Here is a 23,974-nt window from a genome sequence, read left to right on the forward strand (position 1 = left end):
TTCTTTCTTCAGGCTTCGTGTGTTTTGGAAGATTAACAGATGTCTTACATACGACTGTGAGATTGGAAAGTGTACATGTGTCAGGAACCCGAGCGGAACAGAAGCATGTGGCTCTGAGAAGCACTTGCCCATCTGTGGTGTGTGTGTGTGTGTGTGTGTGTGTGTGTGTGTGTGTGATGTGTGTGTGATGTGTGTGTGTGTGATGTGTGTGTGTGATGTGTGTGTGTGTGAGTTATGTGTGTGTGTGAGATGTGTGTGAGATGTGTGTGTGCGTGTGTGTGTGTGTGTGTGTGTGTGTGTGTGTGTATGTCTAGAGGCCAGGGGTTGACACTGGTGTTTTTTGCAATTGCTTGCCACCCTATATTTTGGTACAGGCCCTCTCACTGAACTTGGAGTTCACTGATTGTCTAGACTGCCTGGCCAGGGAGCCTGAGTGATCTTTCTGTCTCTGTCTCCCTAATGTTGACAGTATAGGTGCATGCTACATGCTACTGAGGATCAAACTCCGGTCCTCATAATTTCCTGGCCAGACTTTACTGACCACATTGTTTCTCTAGCTTTGGATTTGTCCCTCTTTACACTCATGCCCCAGTTACTTCTCCATTGTGCACATTTACAGTACCATTATCCAAAGGATTGACCATGTGTGCTTTTACACTGTAGAACATTGGTAAGGTATTTATAAGAAATCTTACCTGTAGGGGATTCTCAGAAGGAAGCAAGAACACTTCCATTTTTCCTACAAGAAAAACAGATTTGACAAGAGATTATCAGCTGGGGGAGGGCTGTAGGGATGTAGTTTAGCGAGTGAACATGTATCTACCATGTTCAAGGCCCTGGCTTTGCTTCCTAGCATTTATGCACACATACACAAGTGCATGCACATACACATACACACACATGCACACGCGCGCGCGCACACACACACACACACACACACATGATTACTAGTTAGGAAGGGACTAAGCTGATGTTCAAAACAGAATCCATTTCATTCAAAGGCTGTGCCTTTGACTGCTGTGTTTATATTTTGCAGCTCCCTCTTATTATTGTATGTTATGGAAGATGTTCCTATGTCCTCGGCTTTATGCTAAAGTCATTCACTCCCTTAGAGATTCCGTGTTTCACTCCAGTTCTGTGGTAATTCATGCCATGAGAGTATCAACTGCTTTTGGCTGCTATCCTTGCTCTTTAGGATAGAATCACCTGGAGACAGCCCCTCTACTCAAAATAGTCCTGACTCTGCATGGAAAATGTTACACAGGCAGAAAACCTATTGTAGTTGAAGCCTTGGCTATCAGCAGGGACAGCCACTACTCTCTGCTCACCTCCCACCACCCCATCATCTAGACGCTAGCTCCATCCTTCCACCCTCCAAGCCATGGATTTGGACAGATGGGCAGCCCTTCTGACAGGTGAGCTTTGACTTCCTCAGTAAGGTACAGGAATGCTTAGGACCACACAGCCAGAGCTAACAAGCCTTAGCTCTGCCTTTTGGGTCCTTTCTAGCAGCTTTCTTGGGAGCCAAGGGTTCTTTAGAAATACTAAACAAAAGTTTGTTTTCTGAAGGGGTCAGAGGCTGGAAACTGCAAATTTTGTAGCTGAGGTTCCTTTAACCCACGCGTAAATCACCTCTTTGAACCGCTGATTGATTCCTTCCCTATGTTGTTTGGGTTTCCTTGGCATTTAATAGCTCGCCACTCTATTTTTATAGAAATGGGTTGCTGAGGGGGAGGGAGGCGAGTTTAATGGACTCTCATTTCCCCAGGCTTTGTGGAGCTCAGCCTGCTAGACCAAGTCCGGCTCTTGGAAAGTTGCTGGATGGAGGTGCTAATGGTGGGGCTGATGTGGCGCTCGATCGACCACCCTGGCAAGCTCATCTTCGCTCCAGACCTCGTTCTGGACAGGTGAGGAAAAATACTTGGTATTTCATCTCTGATATGTTTAACTAAACAGTGCAGAGTGGGAACAAAGTCCTAGGTGCTACAATTAAATTCTCACACCCGAAGCGGCACTGAGAGAAGGATAACCCCATCCATTCCTTCACTGGGTCACGAGCCTATGAAGAAGAGGGCATGGGTACCAGGATTTATATCCAATCACTTGTGCATCAACAGTCCTGGGCTGTTGCACGGAGCTGCATCCTGCAGGGTATTGGCCCCTGAGTGGACAGTCAATGTAGATTTTTTTTTTGCATTAAAAATTCTGTACTTACATTATAATTCTTAAGTCACCCTGCAGTTGAATGACCAGTTACATCTCTGGACAGGTGATAAAATTCCTTTGGGCCTTTCAATTTTATTTTCCTGAGCTATAGCTTTAATGTTAACAGAATCATTTATCTCTAATAGTGTTTTTGGAACATGTGGTGAGAGAGCTTTTTATTAAGGCCAAGTGAAAGTTAACAAGACACTAGGACATGACGATGCTTGTGTCACAAATGGGTTAAATGTAGTTGTCTTTTAAAGATGGCACAGAGCAGGAACTAAATTTGTACTTAGTTGAAATGTTTATAGACGATAAACTGGAATATCCAGCAACTGCCAAGCTTTATTGTAGGAAAAGGGGAAAAATTTTGGAGTACCTTTGAGTGGCTGCGGAACTCTCCGTGCAAAAAGTCCTAGTGTTTAATGTTCCGCACATTAGACTGTGCAGAGAGCCTGGTGCTGTGAACCTACAGTGCCCGCCCCAACTCTTGCATCGTAATCCTGTTACCACTTCAGGTCCTCAGAAGACCCTCACTGGCACGTTGCGCAGATGAAGAGTGCTGTCCCAAGGTATCAGCATCCATTCTGCCTGTTGTCATGGACACTGACAGAGCGCACTGTTCTGAGTAATGGAGGTGTTTTGGTGGAGAACAAATCCTGTGGGACGAGCTGAAGCGTGGGCTGTGGCTTGAGCAGGAGCAAGCCCAGGTGGTGGACAAGAGAGGGAGGCCCTGGAAGGCCAGAGCAGTGGGGCAGGTACCAGACCCTTCAGTGGCCATTTGAATATCTAACGTATTGGCTGGTGTGTGCCAGGTACCGTCCTAAGCACTCGATGGGCGTCACCTTATTCAATCTTCCCAGAAGACCTTTGGGAGGAAACAGCGTCCAGCATCCCAGTTCTTCAGTTAAGGACCGGGGCAGTGAAGTAATTGACTTACAGCTGCAAGGTGGAAGGTGATGGAGCTAGACCTGGGGATCTGGTTCTAAAGTCCACACAGATCTGGCACAGCACCCCCATGGGAAAGAGAACTGGGAGCGAAAAGAGGAGGCAAAAGGCAAATTGGTTTTGCAATTTATTCTCATCTTCGAACACAGCCCCAGGACCTACTTTAATACCCACTTCAGAAATACACACCTTCTGTCACCTCAAGTTCATCAGTCAAACCCAAAGGCCAAATACCCAGCCAGGCCTTTACCTCATTCACACACACACACACACACACACACACACACACACACACACACACATTATACAAACACGTGTGCATATAAACACACACACGTAATTCTACTATGTCATCTGTTCTACCCATTGTTGCATATTGGGGTTAAAATTATTTTACTTTTTGTTTCAATTTCTAGATGGATGCCAAATCTAGTGTCTCAGTAACTGAGTCACAGTGGAGAACGTGTGTGGGAGTAAATTTAACGTTCCTCTCTCTGTATGGGTTCTTTAAACTCTAGAAGAATGTGTATGTCTTACTGTAAGGAATCGTGAGCCTCATGAATATTATACCTACCCTTCAGATAGCTAGTAAAAGGCACAAAAAGCTGGCATGGTCATGTGTGTCTGTAATTTGTGCATGTAGGCTGAGGTCAGAGAATCATGATTTCAAGGCTGGCATGGACTATAGAGACAAACCCGGTCTCAAAAACAAATTATTTCAGGAGATTCATATTAGTCTTTATGTCTATATATTTGATTCTGTCACATAGCTTTAGTATATTTCATTGATACAGAAGAAGAGGTTTTAGGAGTTACGACTGGATTTATGTTGAGAAGATAGGTTTTTGGAGCACCTACTGGTGTTTATTTTATTTTTTTAAATTATATAAATTTTTTGTTTGTTTGTGTAGGGAACTATGCACATGCCACAGCTTGTGTGTGGAGTGGGGGCTAGAGGACAACGTGAGAGATCTGATTCTCTCCCACCCTGTGGGTCCCGGGGAAAACACAGGCTTGTCGTCAGGCTGAGTGGCAGGTAGCTGTCCAGGTGGACTCATACCACCAGCCCAGGTGTGGTTTCTGTTGATAGTTTTTTAAAATTATTATTAAAAAATTGTGTATATACAGATGTTTTGCCTACATGCACTTCACTATGTCATTCCTGGTGCTGTGGAGGCCAGAAGAGGGCATCAGATTCCCTAGAACTATAGATGGTTGTGAGCTGCCATGAGTGTGCTGGGAATTAAACCTGCGTCCTCTGGAAGAGATGTTCTTAAAATCCATCTTTCTAGTGTATTCTTAAATAGTACTGTTAGGATTGGAAGTGTAGTTCAGTGGTTAGGTGCTTGCCTAATGTGCAGAAGGCTTTGGGATTCGATCCTCAGCATGACAAAACAAAGCAAAACAAAACAAAATTAAGTTTAAAACCTAATATTGTTCTTAACACGTCAACATTGTGAAGCCTAGAATTTCAAGTCTAAGATTCAGTTCACATAAGTAAATCTATTTTTAAGCTGGGTGTGGTGACATACACCTGTAATTTCATCGTCCGGAAAGCAAAGGTCTGGAGTTCAAGGTAAGCCTTAGCTACATAGTTTGACTCAACTATCCAAGATAATATTTCAAAAAAATACACACACACACACACACACACACACACACACACACGCACACGCACACGTGTGCACACACATATACATATATAAACTTAACACATTTTAATGTAATAGGTAAATTAACATAAATAAAATTACTTATTCAAAGGGAAAGAGGTCCTGTTATAAATGTTAGAAAAATTTCTTGCAAAGTGAGTAAATGCTTTCACAGTCCTTAAAAAGTAACTGACTTATGGAGTCCTGTGAGAGGTTCTTCACGTGGTGTTTACTTGAAAGCAAGCACCAAGCACTTGTTTTAGGTTTTTGTTGTTGTTTTGTTTTTACTTTTAGTTATGGGTACAAAACTGAGAGCCTCAGGCTTACTAAGCAGACACAGAGTTAAGCCTCCGCCTGAGCCATTTGTTCTTACTGAGAAGTCTACAGAAAAATGGAACAAAACAAAACCCTTGGATGTACCCAGAATGAGAGGAAAACCTGGTTATTTTGGCTTGTTTGTAATGAGGTAGATTTTTATTCTTTCTTTCTTTCTTCATTTTGGCATCTACTAGAAACATAAATTAATGTTTTAGAACCCGAGCTTGTATTTGCTCCCAGATGTATACGTGGCTGGCAAGATGGCTCAGTGGGTAGGGAGGCTTCTCATCAAGACTGATGACCTCAGTGTGACCCCTAAGACCCTCCTGGTGAAAGGAGAGAACTGACTCTACATGCCCACACTCACACACACACATGCACGTGCAAAAACACACATACATGTACACACTAGCACATACACATGATGTAATTTAAATAAAAAAATGCATGCTGAGACTTTGCACCAGCATCAACAGGAAACTGTGCAGAGCTATTGCTTGACTGAGGAGGTCTAGAGCTGACTAGGATGACTGCACTCAGTATTGTTATGCTAACTGTTCTTGAAGACCAAAGGCTTTTACTCCTAAATTTCAATTTACCATTTTAGCCAAATATTAGTCACTTCTGTTAACTATTTATGAAGTCTTTCCCATGGGCTAAGCCACAAATGGGCCCCTTGCCCCTTGCCAGTTGTGGAGCCAGCAGCCAGAGATGCAGGGAGAAATAGGGAAGCCGGAAGCCCACACAGACCCTCTCAATAGTTTGTTGTTGTATCAGGATAATTTTTTAATGAAAAGGTAATCAAGTAAGAAGTTTTTCCACATGCAGTTCCTAATTTAATCTTTATTTGGTACGAATTCAAAGCATCTTTCTATAATGTTCCAATCACATCTCTGTCTTTGATTCTAATCTCTTAACCCTGTCCTAACTTCTTGTCCGTAACTCAGTTCCAGTCCCCAGTGGATGCCTGGACCCCTCAGTCTGTAGAAGCCCCTCCTTGCTTCGCTCTACATAACTCATCCCAAAGCAGAAGGCTCCTAAGAGTCAGGCAGGAGGAGTACTCTGTGTCCCTCATATGCTGGCTAAAATGTATTTGCTTTCTATAGCCTGTGCTGTGTCATTGAAAATGTTTGAATCCTGCATTGTGAACCAGTTGCCTGTTCCCCACCTGTCAGAGAGGAGAGAGCTGAGCCTGGTTCTCTAGGATTGGTTGTTTAGAGCTTTTTCTGTAAGGTGTACCCCAATACCCGAATGCCTCAGTTTTGGAATATTAATTTCATGACAATGAAATGATTTCAGTGAGGAAATAGGGGTATTAATCCTGCTATTTAGGGGCTTTTCTTTGGCATGGGGGGCAACTTCTGGAAATAGGATTATTTCAGTTGAGTTGATTTATCCTTTTGGGAAGTGTGTGTGTGTGTGTGTGTGTGTGTGTGTGTGTGTTACACAACAAGTGCATAGTCCCACTTGAGTTTGAGTTTTACAGAATAAAGAATCAAATTATTAAACCATCAACGCAGAGTTGGGCATGGTGGGCTACACCTATACTAGTCCTGGGAAGACAAAGACAAATTTGAAGCTAGCCTGGGCTACATAGTTAAGACTCTGTATGAAAAAAGCAAAATTAGCAGAACAAAACAAGAACATCGGTGCACTAACTCTTTGGTGATGTTTTAAGAGCAGCTTCTCTGGGTACCAAACGTCTTGAAGCTCAGCACCTACACTTTCAAGGAAGGACCCTTCAGTAGGCAGAGAGGTGTGACGACTTGGCTTGAGGGGCATCAGTGCACAGGTCGTCCTTCCCCACTTGCTGGGTTTGGGGCTCTGCCATCCTTCCAGGAGCTCAGAGCTGAGAGGAGGGCTTGGGGAGGTATGAAGATGGGCTGTGTGGTGTGGCAGAGTTTGTACAGAGTTTGGCACTCTGTCCAGGGCTCTGATTCTTCGAGACATTTTGTTGTTGTTGTTGTTGTTGTTGTTGATTTACCCTGTGAGTGATTTCTGGGGTCACTTAACTTCACCCTTGCAGGAAGATGCCACTATTTTCAGAAGTTCCCATTATGGATCGGGCAAAGTGAGCAGTTGTATGCTTGTGGCTGTGTGTGTGTGTGTGTGTGTGTCCTCTGAATGCTGTGGAATGCAGTATCCTGATGAGCTGCTGTCACAGCTAAGCACCTAATAGGCAGGATTGGTGGTACCAGGTAGTGTCAGGTCTTATGACTTCTGCAAAGGTTCTTTCTGAAATCCCACACTCACTAGGCGTGAGAGGAGACGGCGAACAGTCAGGTTCCTCGTTTTGGTTTTGGTTGTTGTTTTACTTCATCCTCGCTTTATAGTCTCATAAAAGAATAAAAGCAGAGCCCACAGGCTCCCATGCTGCTGTGGTGCCTGCTGCTGTGTATTGCAGGTTTCAGGAGTGGGGTGGATTTGTGGTGAAATCCTCTGTTAGTCAAGATGGACTCTACCACAGAAGAGAACAATTTTTGAGAGCAGTGAGGTCAACTAATGTGTGCCTAGTTGGCATAAGTAGAAGTTGGTGCTTTCCAGTTCATGCATATTAATTTATTTCAAAGGTAGATATAACAATTCATTCCTATAAGGCACACTTAAAAGGTTTGTCTAAAATTTTTTTTGCTTAAAAGAAAAAAAAAAAACTTCAGGCTGGGTGGCATGGCACACATCTGTAATTTCAGCATTTCAGAGGTAGAAGCAGGGAGAACAGAAGATGAAGGCCAACCTGGGCTACATAGCAAGACTCTGTCTCAAAAAACCAAACCAAAAAAAGACACAACAAAACAAACCAACAACTAAACAAACAAAAAACCCATGTCGGCAAGTCAAAGTAGGAAAATTGTCACCTGTCCCCATGTCTGTCTGCTTTCCCTGACTAACTCACCCTCGATTGTAATTTCTTAGAGTGGCACTTTTGCTTTCTTCAAATGCTACTTAAATGTCTCTCAATTCGTGGACGAGTTTCTAGTATGACAATAGGAAGGTTTGGTTCTCTTGATCTGTCAGCCTCTCTCATCAGTGTTTCCCAGTGGGACTGTGGGGTCACCCTTTGTAATAAGCTGAGGCATTTCCCGTGAGCCTCTTTGACACTATGGTTTGCATATAAGCCATAGAAGTGGTAATTTCTTCAAGAAACTCTTACACAGGGAGGTAGAAGGAACCATGTAGCCCCACTGCACACTTCTGCCTGAAAAATGATTTAAGAATTTTTACGAAATGCCCTGCTTTTAATTCCCCCTCCCCTTCAGTGCTAAGGATTTAACCCAGGGCCTTATGCTAGGCAACTGTTCTACCATTGAGCCTGCACCTAAGCATACCTTTCTTCTCTATATGGACAGAGTGCTAGTGACTTCCTATGGCTAAGTGGTCTTACAGTATAGTCAGAGGATGTTCAGGATGAAGCTTGAGATGAAGGCTCTCGATGGCCGCCTGGTGCTACGTGTTCCTTCAATTCCCAAATGAACTCTTGCAGGGATGAGGGGAAGTGCGTAGAAGGGATCCTGGAAATCTTTGACATGCTCCTGGCGACGACATCAAGGTTTCGTGAGTTAAAACTCCAGCACAAAGAGTATCTCTGCGTGAAGGCCATGATCCTCCTCAACTCCAGTGAGTAACCATGCACACTTCGCTGGGTAGAGAGACTGTCAAACTGGGTCAAGAGAACCGACCTTCTGTCTCATTTAAAAAGCAGACAATCACCCCCTTTGACGTCTCCATCTTACATGGGTTTAGACTGTAGTTAACTTTTGCTAACTTGAGTATAAAGTATTCATCAGATGAGCTTCTGGATTTGAAAAGTGGCTCCGCCTACTTGCTGAGAAAGGAAAGACCAGACCTGAAGGTGGTGGTGGTGGCCTTTAATTGTAGCACTTGGGAGGCAGAAGCAGACAGATTTCAGTGAGTTCCAGAGCCTGGTCTACATAGTAAGTTCCAGGACAGTCAGGTTACAACAGAGAAGCTGTTTCACTCATGCGTGGGCAGAGAGGCTGGGGGTGGGATTGGGGGAGAGTTTAAAGACAAGCAAACTTTGAAGTATTTACCATCTAGGCTTTCTTTACATGATTACCATGTATCATCTGTATTTAATGCTTTTGCTTCTTCTTTCAGACATCTATTCACTTGTTCAGTAACAACACTTAGGTTACGGTCATAAAGCTTATGGTATCAGGTGAGACAGAAAGCAAGGTGTGGAAAACCATGCTTCTGGTGCCGGTCCGAGATGAATAGATCTACAGAATGGAGGGGCGGAGGTGCAGGAGAGCGCCGGAGTCTTCAGAGAAGACTGTTTGGGGAACTGGGTGGTCACAGAAAAGTGGTCACAGGCAACTTTGGGGGTGTGTCTGAGGGCAGCAGTGTATTGAGGGAAGGCCACACCCACTTCCATGGGGAAGAGAGATGACAAAAATGGGGCGGAGACTGAGGCAAGGGTGTCCCTAAGGTAAAATGAGCCCAGACAGACTAGGTGTGGCAGGGACAAGGGGAGGGGCTTGACTTCAGAGATGAGTGATAGGACAGTGTCTGGGCTGAGTGGATGTTTTGGCTTTCCTGGCTTTTCTAATATAAACATCTGATGATTGGGAACAACACTTAGAAGGAAACCATACAAGAAGATAAGAACAACCAACAGGAATACCCCTCTTCAAGGTGGCCACCATGGCCTTGTGACTGCTCCCCCTTTCCCCCATTCCTTCTATCTTTCCCTCCCCTTGTCTCTAGTATCCATTGATTATTGATTCTAATACCAAAATCAATCGATGCCATTGTCTTCTTCTGTAAAATGGAGTTGTATCCACCTATACCCCATATGTAGCTTCTCATATACTTGGCGTCATCCCCAGGTTCCTTATAATAGCTAACTCAATGCACTTGCTATGTAGATGGTTGTTGTTACACTGTATTTAGGGAATAGCAGCAGATGTACAAATGTGGGGCTTTTTAAAGCATCATGATTTTTCAAAAGCGGCGATCAAACCCGGAGCTTCACCCATACTTGGTAAGTGAGCTGACACTCTCAGCTATCCTCTTGGCCCCAATTCAGTATAATAACAGAAAATTACCATGGAAAGTGCAAAATATGAGTCCTGCCTTATGTTGACACATTTGACAGATTTTTAAGTTACTCTGTCCGTGCTGTAAGACCTCCCAAGTGCTTGCATTTCGATTCTGTCGTCTCCCATGGACTGGGAGGGAACAGCCATAGAGTAGCTAGCTCTGGGGGAACATGGGGTGCTGTCAGACAGTGGTGGGCTCTAGAGTGGAAAGGGGGTTAGGCTTGAAGGAGAAGGGTGGGGAGCGTTGAAGATGGAATCTGAAGGACTGGAGACCCTTAAGACACCGACCGACTGTTGGGTGCTTCCTAGTTGGGTTACCTCCTGACCTTACCTGCCTAACAAGGCCTCTCCCTGACCCAACACCCGCCTCCCATTCTGTTGTTATTCACAAAATAGTGAGAGAGCGCTATGTCTGTCATGATTAAGGTCATTAGGGAAAAAAAGGTCATGAAGACATTTTCTTTCTTTTCTTGTTTTCTTTTTTGCTTTTGGCTTTTCAAGACACGGTTTCTCTGCGCAGCCCTGGCTCTCCATCCCAGAACTCACTCTGTGCACCAGGCTGGCCTCAAACTCAGAGATCCCTTCTGCCTCACGAGTGCTAGGATTAGAGGTGTGCGTTACTACCTGGCCAGCCAGGCTTGGCTTTTCTTTTCTTTTCTTTTCTTTTTTTTTCTAACCTGCCTGTTGATGATGCCGCCGACCCCCACCCCCACCCCCCACTCCCATGAGCCGCTCCCTCCTGCATCTCTTTCTTTATTAAACGATTGGGACTACATTCCCAGCTCATCCGTGGAGGCCACCAAATGTCAGACTTGCTATTCTTCCAGGAGGAATTTAGAACCCTTGAAGAGCCAAGCACTCCCCAGAAGGCGATTTGTTTGTTGTTAAAACACCATTCTGTTAGGAGACCTTGTAATATCCTGGACATTGCATAGAGCTCTGAGAAAGCTGTTGCCGTAGTAATGGAGTGATGTTAGCCCAGGATTCCAGGCTAGCAAATAGAACATAGAAGCAAGCCCAGGTCTACATCTGTGTAGATGGCAAGCCAGAAGCTCCAGCCTTCCTGCGACAGCGTCAAATAAGAAGCCTTTGCAGAAGGTGAGGAAGGCCTTGGGATGAAATTGCTACTTTTGGGCAGAAAAATCATTCAAATTTAAGGTAAATCCAAATTTCTGAAAGTTTTTACAGAAACCTCGCTTACTTGGCAGTCATAGTGAATTTGTTCTGTTCAACATTGTTGTGGGAAATAGGGGTTTGGTTTCTTATGGAAGAATGCTCCCGTTGGAAGAGGTAACTGCTATGCCTAGCTCTGAAGGGTTTGCAAGGATACCCCCTCCCCTGCACTTTTTTCCTGGATTATTTGCAGCGATTAATTTGAAGACAAAACAAAAACCGAAGCAAGGACTAACTTAGTGGACATTGGCTTGTCTCCTGGGCTGAAGGAGAATCGGAACAGCCAGGGCAGGTGGGGTCGTCTGGGGAGTGCTTGAGAGGTAAGGGCTGCACGCAGCACCTCTGGTCTGCAGGTGGCGCTCTTTAAGGCTCTGGCTAAGCGCTAAACTGCTCAGGTCTCGAAGTGAGGGAGGGAAAGGATCTCTGAAGTTCACACAGGCGCAGTTCACATTCTCACCATTCTGTTGGAAAACCTTGTAATATAATAATAACCATAGTTAGCCCAGGACTCCAGGCTAGCAAATAAAACATAGAAGCAAGCCCAGATTATCAAAATATCATGAAATCTTTTAACTACAGTCTAGCACAAAGCTCAAGACTATTGGAAGAATTCTCCCCTGCTTATGGTCAAAGCCTATAATTCAGCCTTTTGTACTCCAAGGAAGCCAGGGGCCCAGGGATGGAGATTGTTTGGAAGAGTGCTAGCCTAGCATGCATAAGACCATGACTTGACCACCCACACCCACACCACACAGAAGCAAGGAACAACAGCAAAAACAAAAAAACCAATCGTAACAAAAAGAACATAATGCTAGCCAGAGCCCAAAGGTAAATTTGATAATACTCAAAATAAATAATTTGAAAATTATTATTGTGAAGAAGAAAATATGGTCCCCAGTAGGAGAAAAGCCACTCAGTTGGAAGGATGACGAAATGAAATGGATGAAAGAGAGAGAAGTCAGAGTCACAGAACACTTGATGCATTTCATACAGAAAGTGTGAGCGGGGCAAGGCAGGGCTCAGAAAGTCTGACTCGGCCCCAGACAGACTTCGAGATGTGCAAACTGTCCCAGAAGGTGAGTTAGCAGATGCTCAGACAGCAGTTTTGAAATGACCAGCGACCGTGTGAAGCAACGTCACTCACTCAGAAATCACACTGAAGAAACTTCGTGAAGAAACGTAGGTGAAAATGTCTGAGACTTACAGAAGACTGTAAACACAGTTTCCAAGAAGCTCAAGTAAACCTCTGTGCAAGAGAGATGTGGATGGCCACAGCGAGGACGGCCATCACCTTAAAGCCAGCAGGGAAGAGAGAAGCCGTCCTCAAGCTTGTGATCCCCCTGCCTCAGCTTCTCTTCTTCTATCTGTCTAGGATGTGTGAAGGAAAAGCTAGAATGCTCAGCCTCTTGAAATGCAGAGACAAGAAACTATACACTTAACAATCTGTTAGGGGCTGCAGAGATGGCTGAGCGGTTAAGAGCACTGACTGCTCTTCCAGAGGTCCCAAGTTCAAATCCCAGTGAACACATGGTGGCTCACAACCATCTGTAATGGGATCTGATGCCCTCTTCTAGAGTGTCTGAAGACATTGACAGTGTACTTACATATATAAAATAAACAAATCTTTAAAAACAAAAAGAAAAGAAAAAAAACTAATCTGTTAGAATGTTAGTATTTCATAAATTAAAAGCTATCATGTCAGCCAGTGGTGGCTGGTCACCCTTAATCCCAGCACTCATGAGGCAGAGGCAGAGGCAGACAGATCTGAGTTCAAGGCCAGCCTGGTCTACTGAGTGAGTTCAGAGCTGCGTGGAGAAACCCTGTCTCAAACAAACAACCCCATCAAGTAAAACAAAAAAAGAAATAACAAAAGAAAAAAGAAAAAAAAACAAAACAACCAGGCGAGCACTGGTTAAGTAAGGTGACAAGCTTGTCACTTAGGAATCTGAAACTATACCCATGTTCTCTTAGAATTAGGATCTCACTCTAGGAGGCAGAGTGGGATTAGTCTGTAGATAATTACCATTGTTCTTTTTATTTATTTATTTATTTATTTATTTATTTATTTATTTATTTTACAAGACAGGGTTTCTCTGTGTAGCAATGGTTGTCCTGGAACTCACTCTGTAGACCAGGCTGGCCTCGAACTCAGAAATCCGCCTGCCTCTGCCTCCCAAGTGCTGGGATTACAGGCGTGTACCACCACCATCCCACCGCCCAGCACCATTGTTCTTTTTACACAGCTTAAGGTGGGGATCGGGACCTGGGTGTGGTGGCACCTGCCAGTGCCTGGGAGACGACAGCAGGGAGATCAGGAGTTCAAGGTCCTCCTGGGCTCCAGAGCCAGTTTGAGGCCAGGCTGGATCACACAGACATTGCCGTAACAAACAACAACAAACAAATACATCAGCAACAAATCTATTTATTTAAACAATTTTAAGGTTTTGAAAGGACAAGCCATTTTATTAATTGAAATAATTATAAGATTAAACCCAGGCCATAGTGTTTCTATTTTTAGGGGCAGAGGGATTTTTTTTCTTCCTGTGTATCTGATTGACAGGGCTTCGGCCTTGTTCTTTGCCCTGTTGAAGGCTTGCCGTTAATCAATTAATGTGACCCACATGCTATGTGAGTGAGCAAGTGTGTATGGATGCCCAAAGTATGGATGTGGTATTCCTGACCAGAGAGAGGTACAGGAAAGCAGGTAGCCTGGGATGATTTTAAATTAGTTTTAGATGGTTCATGTATATACTCCTCCTTATAAAAATTTCACATGGCAGTCGCCCATTTAAATGTGTGCCTCCTTTGCCCAAACTAATTGATCACAATGGCTGCAGGCTCCGTCTGGGACTGTGCGGCCTCTGAGCTTGTAGAAGGCCCAGGGTCTTCTCCCTTCTGCCCTTGGTGATTATGCTGGCTTGTAGAGAAGTGGCAGCTGATTACCAACCATACTTTTTGAGGGGAGTTAAACACTGCCAGTGGGCATTTTTGCTACTGTAATTTTGGTTCTGAAAGTTATTTTAATGCCAACTTTATTAACAAGAGAATACCACAATCCACCCATTTAAAGTATATAATTCAAGCTCTATGTGGTGGTATACAACTGTAATCCTAGTATTCAGGAAAACTATGAGTTTGAAGCCAAGCTGAGATATAGAGGAAGTTCTCGGCCAGCCTGGGCTACATGGCAAGACCTTGTGCTAAGACAAAAGTATACAGTTCAATTCAGTATATGATCAGTCTTAGAACACCTGAATTCTCCCACTCCCCAGGAAATCCAGCGTTCTTAGCTATCAGATTCCACTCCCTACCGCATCAGTTCCTTTTCTTATTGATGCTGCCAGGTACCCTACAAGAAGCATCTAAGGAGGCATATGATGGGAAAACAAGGCCTTGAGGCCAGCTTCCTGCCATAGCTGAGGAAGGCTACCTGCTTACACATCCATGGGTCAGGAAGCAGACAGGGGATTCTGATGCTCTGATGGTGGGACTCTAGTTCTTGGCGTGGGGCAGGTCTTCCTTGGTTGATGCTTTCTGGGGAAGCCCTCTGAGACATGCCCAGAGGTGTGCCTCACCAATGCTCTATCTAGTTCCTTCATCCAGTTAAGTTGATAATTATAATTAACACACCCACCTTTCCTTCACCCCAGGCTAACTGCTAGCCTGTTGTCTCCATGGGTGTGTCTGTTCTACAGATGATTTCAAATGGAAGGTAGGAAAAGGGACATCTAAATTAGGACTGTAGCTCAATTCTTTTTTTTTAAGATTTTTTTTATGTATATGAGTACACTGTCGCTGTACAGATGGTTGTGAGCCTTCATGTGGTTGCTGGGAATTGAATTTAGGACCTCTGCTCACTCCGGCCAGACCCGCTTACTCTGGTTAACCTTACTCGCTCAATTCCTGATCGCTCTGGCCCAAAGATTTATTTATATTATAAATAAGTACACTAGCTGTCTTCACACACACCAGAAGAGGGCGTCAGACCTCATTACAGATGGTTGTGAGCCACCAAGTGGTTGCTGGGGTTTGAACTCAGGACCTTCGGAAGAAGGGTCAGTGCTCTTAACCGCTGAGCCCTCTCTCCGGGGCTGTAGCTCAATTGTTGATGACCTGTGTCTATAATCTCAGGATGTAGGAGTAGTAGCAGGATGGTCAGAAGGTCAAGGTCATCTTCAGCTCTGCAGGGAATTTGAAGCCAACCTCACGGGCCATACTCTGTGTTTAAAAAGTATGGTCTTTTATGACTGACTTATCTCATTAGCACAATATACAGGGTCTCCCTATGTATCCCCAGCTATCTTAAAACTTGCTATGTTCACCAGGCTAGCCTCAAACTCACAGAGATCCATTTGCCTCCTCCGCCTCCCAAGTGCTGGGATCAAAGATGCACATCACCATGCCCAGATCAAAAGTCTCTACATAAACTAAAAAAAAAGCTGGGCGGTGATGGCGCAATCCCAGCACTTGGGAGGCAGAGGCAGGTGGATTTCTCAGTTCGAGACCAGCCTGGTCTACAGAGTGAGTTCCAGGACAGCCAGGGCTTCACAGAGAAACCCTGTTTCGAAAAACCAAAAAAAAAAAAAAAAAAGGTCTCTACATTTTTAAATTAATGTTTTCCTCTGTATGTACTTACACAATATACACAAACATTTTGGTTATAATCATGTGACTGCCTAAGAATATACAAAAAAAGATGTGAACCTGCGTGAATCCCGTCTAGTTCTTTCTGTACATAAACGTGCCCTCCATGTTAGGCGATATAGAAGGTGATAGGGATTTGGTTTCAAACAGCAGGGTCTGTGTCCTCAAGTGCTGTGTTGGCCTAGATTAGGGTGGAAGAGTGGCTGCAGCGATGTGGAGGGAGAGGGCAGAGACCCTGAGGAAAAACTCAAGTCAAATGTAGGCTGGGACTCAGGAGAAACTTCCAGACGGAAGTTCATGACCAGGCTGGGATCTACAGGAGGAGTGGGTACAAATAGGAAGGCGGGATGGAGAAGGAGGTAGACTTCCTGTGCAGAATACGGAGATGCTCAGTGTGTTGAGTTGGAGTGAAGGGAGTGAGTGGGATTCCAGCATGGGAACTGGGAGCTGAGCGTGGAGAGAGCTGGGGGGCAGCTCAGCTGGGAGTGCCTGCCTGCCACGGAACACCAAAGCCTGCTTCAGTGCCCGCACTGCACAAACTGGGCGCGCGCTCGCGTGCTCCAGCCCATATTACAGCACCAGAGAGACGGAGGCAGGAAGATCAGAAGTTCAAGGCCATCCTTGTTCACATCAGAAGTTCACAGTGTTCTGCGCTATGTGACACTATTTAAGTAGGGGAGGGCTCAGTGGAGATGGCTGTCCCTACTCCCACTGTGACAGCCTGATTTTGACCACTGGTCTCAGAGGTGAAAGGAGAGACTCCTGCCAACTGTCCTTTGATATCTACATATGTGTTCTGCACGACCCCCCAACACAATAAAAAAAGAGAGAGAGATTATAAAGAGACCTGGGTCCCTCAGTGGCTGCCTAACTCCCTAGTGATCTGTTTTGTCTCAATTAGATGGGTGTCATTAAAAGTAATCATTAGGAGATCTGAAGATTGACTGCTTAGGGGCGAACGAGTGGTTGTGGGGAGGGGCAGGTAGAGATGAGGGTCTGAGAGTTTGACGGAGGTGAGAAGCAGCTTCCGAGAAGCGACTCTGGGGATGCGTTATTTATTTCCTGAGGCTCTGGGGCTCAGACCCAGGGCCTCTCACACACCAGGCAAATGGGAACACGACCGAAGGACACCGCCAACCTCCATCCTCAGAATCTCCCTGTGTGGCGGTGGCTGGCCTGGAACTCACCGAGATCCATGAGATCCACTTGCCTCAGACTCTCAAGTTATATGAGTAACTTGCCTTGTGAACTTGGCACAAACGAGGGTCACCCGGGAAGGGGAAACCTCAACTGAACAACTGTCGACAAGTCTGACAACACTTTTTTTTTATTCGATGTATTCTTTATTTACATTTCAAATGATTTCCCCTTTTCTGGGTCCCCACTCCCTGTAAGTCCCATAAGCCCTCTTCCCTCCCCCTGTTCCTCCATCTACTCCTTCCCACTTCCCTGTTCTGGTATTCCTCTATACTGTTGCATTGAGTATTTCCAGAACCAGGGGCCACTCCTCCGTTCTTTTTGGACATCATTTAATATGTGGATTATTACTTGGGTATTCCAAGTTTCTAGGTTAATATCCACTTATCAGTGAGTGCACACCATGAGTGTTCTTTTGAGACTGGGTTATCTCACTTAGTATGATGTTCTCCAGCTCCATCCATTTGTCTAAGAATTTCATGAATTCATTGTTTCTAATGGCTGAATAGTACTCCATTGTGTAAATACCACATTTTTTGTATGCATTCCTCCGTTGAGGGACACCTGGGTTGTTTCCAGCTTCTGGCTACTACAAATAGGGCTGCTATGACAACACTTTTTAAAATTAATGATTGATCTGGGAAGACCCAGCCCACTGTGGGCGGTGCCACCCCTAGGCAGGTGGTCCTGGGTGCAGGCTGCGGGGGAGCAAGCCAGGAAGCGGCACTTCTCATGGCTTCTGCTTCAGCTCCTGCTTCCAGGTCCCTGCCTGATCTTCCCTTGATCACAGAATGTAACCTGGAAGGTGAGGTAACCCCTTTACTCCCCTGAGTTGTTTTGGCCAGTGGTTTATCACAGTAAGTGAGAACCCAGAGTGCTGAGATTAAATGGATGCCACATATCAATTCTCCGCCTTTTGGCTAAGATCAAGTGTAAATGGGCGCCACAATTCCTAGCGGCCCTTGGTTCCGTTCCTCTTTCCTTCCAGGTTTTCAAGACAGGGTTTCTCTGTGTAGCCCTGGCTGTCCTGGAACTCACTCTATAGACCAGACTGGCTTCAAAACTCAGAGATCTGCCTGCCTCTGCCTCCCAAGTCCTGGGATTACAGAAAGGGGTGTGCCACTACTGGCAGGCTCAGTCCTTGGTTTCTTGATAGAGCACCTTGTCATCTCAAATTACCATTCTCACTTCAAAGGGGGTAAAGAATTAGTTTATACTGAGCCCAGTAGGGGCGGCCATGGTCCCTGCAGCACAGGTTCAGGTTTTGAGAACAGCATGTTCCAATGTGGAAGTAATTTCATGAAGTTTGTATAGTTACAGGACAAAAAGTTATAAATCCAGGTATTTACCAAGTACATTGGTGGGAACATCAGGCTGTAGCAATGCCGCAAGCTACTGCTGTAGGTCTCGGATGCTACCTGACGTCATTCTCAGCTTCTGGGTTGGCGGGAAATAGTGGTCTTCTGAGACTATGCTCCAAAGATTGTACCTAATAGTCAAAATGACAGTGGGTCAGATGCAGAAAGTGGGCCATGAGTTAGAGGGCTAGAGATGACTCAAGGTAATGTTGGTTCTGAATCTGCAACATCCTGTCTTGGGACAATCAGGAAGATCTAATCAGTCAATCAGCCTCGTAGAATCATCAACACAGGCTTGGCTTCTTTCTGGGAAGTTCAGCTTACATGCCTCTGGGCTCTCCCTGTCTAGCCCCTGACTCCCAAGTGAAAGGCAGATCGTTCAAATATGTGTTATAAGACACTCTGGAGGGGCTCCAGGGATGCAGGGAAGCACTGTACCTGAATCATTGTGATTCTGCATGTTCCTTGCTGTAACTGAGGTGAGAGGAGTTAAACGCAGTTGCTTTGCTTGGCCTGAAATGTCAAGAGAACCGGAAAGCAAGCCCTGCTGATCCAGTTCTGTGGATAACGGGCACTAGGCACTAGCTGCCCTCTGTTCTCGCAGAGGCCACTTCTGCCGCCCGTGCCCTTGTTCATCTCACCACTGTTGTGTGTTCTTATTTAGGAGTTAAAAGCCTGGAAGAAGAGGTGTTTTTGAAAGGGAGAATCCGGGCTTAACTGGGGTAGGGATGAGGCTCACGTGGGCTGCTGTTTGGTTACTTTGTAGAAACCCCAGGTGGGGCAAAGCAGAACAGGGTAGGGGGGCCTAAGGAGCAATGTTCTTGTAAACGTTGCTTAACCAGAAATTGAAAGTGGGAGGAGCCAGGGAACTGGTTCAGGGCCTGGGAGCTAGACTCAGCAAGGGGAAAATAGGTTAAGACCTGACTCATGACTGGTAGTCTTCCTGCCCCAGTAGGGAGCCAGAGGTGCCTTGGACTGGTCAGAGGTGACCTTGGAGCCCTGCTCTGACTGAGGCACAGGGACCCTATGCCAGGAGGGGGACATAGAGTTTCAAAGCACTGGTTTTCAGTTTGTTTCTTAAATGCTGTGATGAGAAGCCATCCTTGGTGCTAAGTGGACTTAATCTTACTTGAATATCTTCATGACGCCATTTGTTGCATAGTGGGAAACATAGAATTAATTGACATGCCGATTGCTTTGGCCAGGCCAGGGTTCCCTTACAGTTTGGTGTTGAGGTTTTGCTCTTGCAGGGAAGGTAGTTCCTCCTTCTTTTTTATTTTTTTTTAATTTAATTTATTTTATTTTGGTTTTTCAAGACAGGATTTCTCTGTGTAACCCTGGCTGACCTGGAACTCACTCTGTAGACCAGGCTAGCCTCGAACTCAGAAATCCGCCTGCCTCTGCCTCTCAGGGGCTGGGATTAAAGGCGTGCGCCACCACTGCCCAGCTAGTTCTTCATTCTTGTTTGGCTTGCACCACACATACGTGCATGTGCAAACTAGAGTAACTCTGGTCAACCAGGCATGCTTAACAGTTAAGAACATGATCTCAGCTTCCTTTTCTCTGAGCGATGACTTTGGGGCTCTCCTCCTTTGTCCAGGTTTGTACCCCTTGGCTACAGCAAGCCAGGAGGCAGAGAGTAGCCGGAAGCTGACACACCTGTTGAATGCAGTGACAGATGCCCTGGTCTGGGTGATTGCAAAGAGTGGTATCTCATCCCAGCAGCAATCAGTCCGTTTGGCCAACCTCCTGATGCTTCTCTCTCACATCAGGCACATCAGGTACAAACTTGTGGGACGCTGCTCTGGTGGGGTGTGGGCAGAGCTTGTGTTCAGGGCTTTGGGAACAGGTAGGCAAGTTTGCACAGATATGGTAGAATGTTTGAACGAGACTGGCATGCCATCAGTGTATGCACCTGCACCAAAGCTTGGCCCATAGTAGGTATTGAAATAAGTGTCACGGGTCACCTGATAGGGATTTTTGTAGCTGCTGGTAGGACCCACCTGTATGCAACTGCTAGTCTTTTGAATTTGTTTATGGAGTCCTAAAATGGGCACCTGTCTCTCTAAAATGAGTGGCCACCTTCCTCAGACCACCCAGGGCCAAGGCCTGAAGTTATTTTTGTAAGGATGCTAAGCCTGGCTCTCCTGGTTGTCCTTTAGCTGAGGACTAGGGTTGGGCAACAAGTTGTCCTTTGGTTTTTGTGGCATCAGGGTACCAAGGATGAGACTTGAGAGAACTTCCCAACAAATTGAGGAAGGAAAGCTGTGGATGGAGCACAGTCCAGCTCAGGAAGTGCACAGCGTGTGCAGTAGGAGGAGGTTGTGGTGAGATGGCTGTTGCTGGTATAGTGACGTTCAGTGGCTGGTGTCACCCAGGAGGAGATGAAGACAGAAGGCAGTGCTCTCCTGAGTAGGAAGCTGGAAGAGCTGTGGGGAGGACGGTGTTCCATTCCAGCATTTGACAAGGAGGAGGAAAGAAGGAAGATTTCTTCCTGTTTCTTCTTTAATGAACACTTGGTCGATGGCCTTTTACAGAACAGGGATCAGTCTATCCTTACTATGTGTGAGTTCACCTGATTGCTGAAGTTTATGCATAACTCCCAAATCAGTACTGGTGACCCTTTTAAGGTCAAGCTAAGAATGGCACACCTTTTCAGTGTCTTGACACAAACCTTCCTAGCTAAGTCAGTCAAACTCAAGGTGCCTCAGGTCTCCCATTGTGAAGCAACTTACAGTTATACTCTTTAGAACCATGTTTTTATGGCTTTTGTGTTTCTTATGAGCTCTCTTGTGAGCTCACGGTGCAGGGTTGGGTGGTGAGCCAGAGGTGAAGATGACATCACTTTTGCCCTTGAACATAGACCTTTGAGGGAGCCGGATGCATAAGCTACAGAACAATGGGGTGGGAGAAGTATAGGGAATGTGAGGGTGGGGCGCTTAGGGCAGGGTGAGCTGGCTTTGTGCAGGAGCCTTGGGGACTACCTCAACGGTCTCCTGGCTGTCAGGAGGGGAGCATTCTGAGTGCCTTTTCCTCCCCATAGTAACAAGGGCATGGAACATCTGCTCAGCATGAAGTGCAAAAATGTGGTTCCAGTGTATGACCTGCTGCTGGAGATGCTGAATGCTCACACGCTTCGCGGGTACAAGTCGTCAGTCTCAGGGTCTGAGTGCAGCTCGCCAGAGGACAGTAAGAACAAAGAGGGCTCCCAGAACCTACAGTCTCAGTGATGGCCAGGCCTGAGGCGGATTACAATGACGGTCAAAAGTGGAACATGTACCCTAGCATCTTGGGTACCCATGTTGTACTTTCCAGGAGTCAGGGTGGTTGGGTTGTGGTGTTCCTTGTACCAGGACTCGATGAATGCCGAGTTCTAACTTGTATTAGCCTTAGAAGGCTCTCGATGTACTTCCATCCCTTTGCCCACTTGGAAAACATCTTAAAAGTTCTGGAATGAAAGGTCAAAGTCTGCCTTGGAAGGATTGGCCTTAGACAGGAAAAAGAATGTCACATGTGACATGTCTGTAGGACATGGACTGTAGAATAGTGTGGTCATAAAATTAACCTTTGAATGGGGTCTTCTAGGCCACTTGATTGTAGGATTGAAAACCACATTGACAATCACCTTGTTTCGCAGTCCTACCTCACAGGCCTGTGGGGACTCATAACTTGTGATTATATATTATTCTATCTAAGACCAGAAAGATAAAGGTCAAGCTTAGATGTAACCTTGTTCCTCCTCCCAGATGCTCTTACTGTCTGTGTGCAGGTTCATCCTGCTTGGGTTATAGTCATAGAGCCTGCTGCTTGGTCGGTCTGAGTGTGGTCACTGTCCTAGATTAAGATTTAAATCTCTTTCTAAAGTTAACTTCCTTGAAGCTATGTTGGTGTTTCTCTCTCTCCCTCTCTCTCCCTCCCTCCCCCTCTGTCTTGCCCTCCCTCCCTCCCACCATCTCTCTGTGTGCATATACACACACATGTGGAAGTCTCCATTTTTTATAAGAACAGAGTCAATCCTGTGGGTGTCAGTCACAGCACTGCTTCTTTTATGCCTTGAGAATGCAGGTTTCATCTTGCACAGCAGAGGTGACAACATCAGCTACCTAGCACCAATTCGAGGCAAGGATGCTACAGGCTATGGATATACATGATACATTATCTTCTGGAAAGATACCACTCACACAGCTTCAGGCCTCATAGTGTGGATTCGATGAGCAAAACACTTTGTCTTCCATTGCTGTGAAGAGACATCCTAACTAAGGCAACTCTTTTTTTTTTTTTTGAAGACTTGTTTATTTTATATTTATGAATGCATTGTCTCTGTCTTCAGACAGACCAGAAGAGGGCATAAGATACCATTACAGACGGTTGTGAGCCACCATGTGGTTGCTGGGAATTGACCTCAAGACCTCTGGAAGAACAGTCAATGCTCTTAAGTGCTGAGCCAGCTCTTCAGCTCCAAGGCAACTCTTATTAAGAACAACATTTATTTGGGGCTATCTTACAGTTTCAGAGGTTCATTCCATTATCATTATGGCCAGAAGCATGGCAGCATCCAGGAAGACATGGTGCTGTAGAAGGAGCTGAGAGTTCTACATCTTGAGCTGAAGACAGCCAGGAGAAGACTGGCTCTGTCTTCCACAGGCAGCCAGAAGGAGGCTCTCAAAAGCCCACTCACAGAGTGGCACACTTCCTCCAACAAAGCCACACCTACTCCAACAAGGCCACACCTACTCCAACAAGGCCCCTCCTATTCCAACTAGGCCACACCTCCTAATAGTGCCACTTCCCATGGGCCAGGTATATTCAAACCACCACACACATTTGAACACATATTTTTTTTACTCCTTCAAAGAGTTATTTAGAGATAATTAAATATAACAAAAACAAATTCTTCTCTAACCTATAAATCTCTTACGATAGTTTCTTTTCAGAATATTAGTGAGGTGGGCTGTGTGAAGTACAAACTTGGTAGATACGTTAGTTCTTTCTAATGGAATATAATGGGCGCTAAGGAGAAAATTCTTTGGAGTGGCAATTGTAATGCACATTTTAGAAACTGGAGTTTTCAGATACATTTATAGGAACATGACACATTTACAAAATGTGTAGCAGCTCTACTTTGGAAGTCAGCAATTAAATGATCATGCCGATTGGATGCTTTTAAAAATGAAACCTGGGGATACAGTATTAAGTATTACTTTCCTTTGAAAATAGAAGGTTTTTTTTTTTTTTTTGGTCAGTACATCCTGTATTTACTGAGTCATTCATTAGGAAGATTACACTTAACGAGAGAGAACTTGAATATGTCTTAATTTTGATATTGATACGCTGTTGCCGAAGCTGACTTTAGCAGCTGTCTCAGACACAGGCACGGGAACACACAGGTGCTAGCAGTTCAGAGACAGTTGGGAACTAT

At 45.3% G+C, this 23,974-nt stretch overlaps 1 protein-coding gene across 3 annotated transcripts in view; it reads left to right on the plus strand.

Annotated features, from left to right (window-relative positions):
* Esr2 (estrogen receptor 2) overlaps window positions 1-21,785 on the plus strand; it is a 46,318-nt gene extending 24,533 nt beyond the window's left edge. Inside the window, exons 5-9 of one of the 3 annotated variants that reach the window (XM_052185646.1) lie at window positions 1,769-1,907; window positions 2,724-2,777; window positions 8,605-8,738; window positions 20,156-20,336; window positions 21,599-21,785. In XM_052185646.1, coding sequence (XP_052041606.1) covers window positions 1,769-1,907; window positions 2,724-2,777; window positions 8,605-8,738; window positions 20,156-20,336; window positions 21,599-21,785 — 695 coding nt within the window. The remainder of the gene's footprint in view (window positions 1-1,768; window positions 1,908-2,723; window positions 2,778-8,604; window positions 8,739-20,155; window positions 20,337-21,598) is intronic. The other 2 variants (XM_052185647.1, XM_052185644.1) reach the window with 2 other exon arrangements.
* Window positions 21,786-23,974: the final 2,189 nt, after the last annotated feature.

The sequence above is a fragment of the Apodemus sylvaticus genome, chromosome 6, assembly GCF_947179515.1.
Source record: "Apodemus sylvaticus chromosome 6, mApoSyl1.1, whole genome shotgun sequence".
NCBI lineage: Eukaryota > Metazoa > Chordata > Mammalia > Rodentia > Muridae > Apodemus > Apodemus sylvaticus.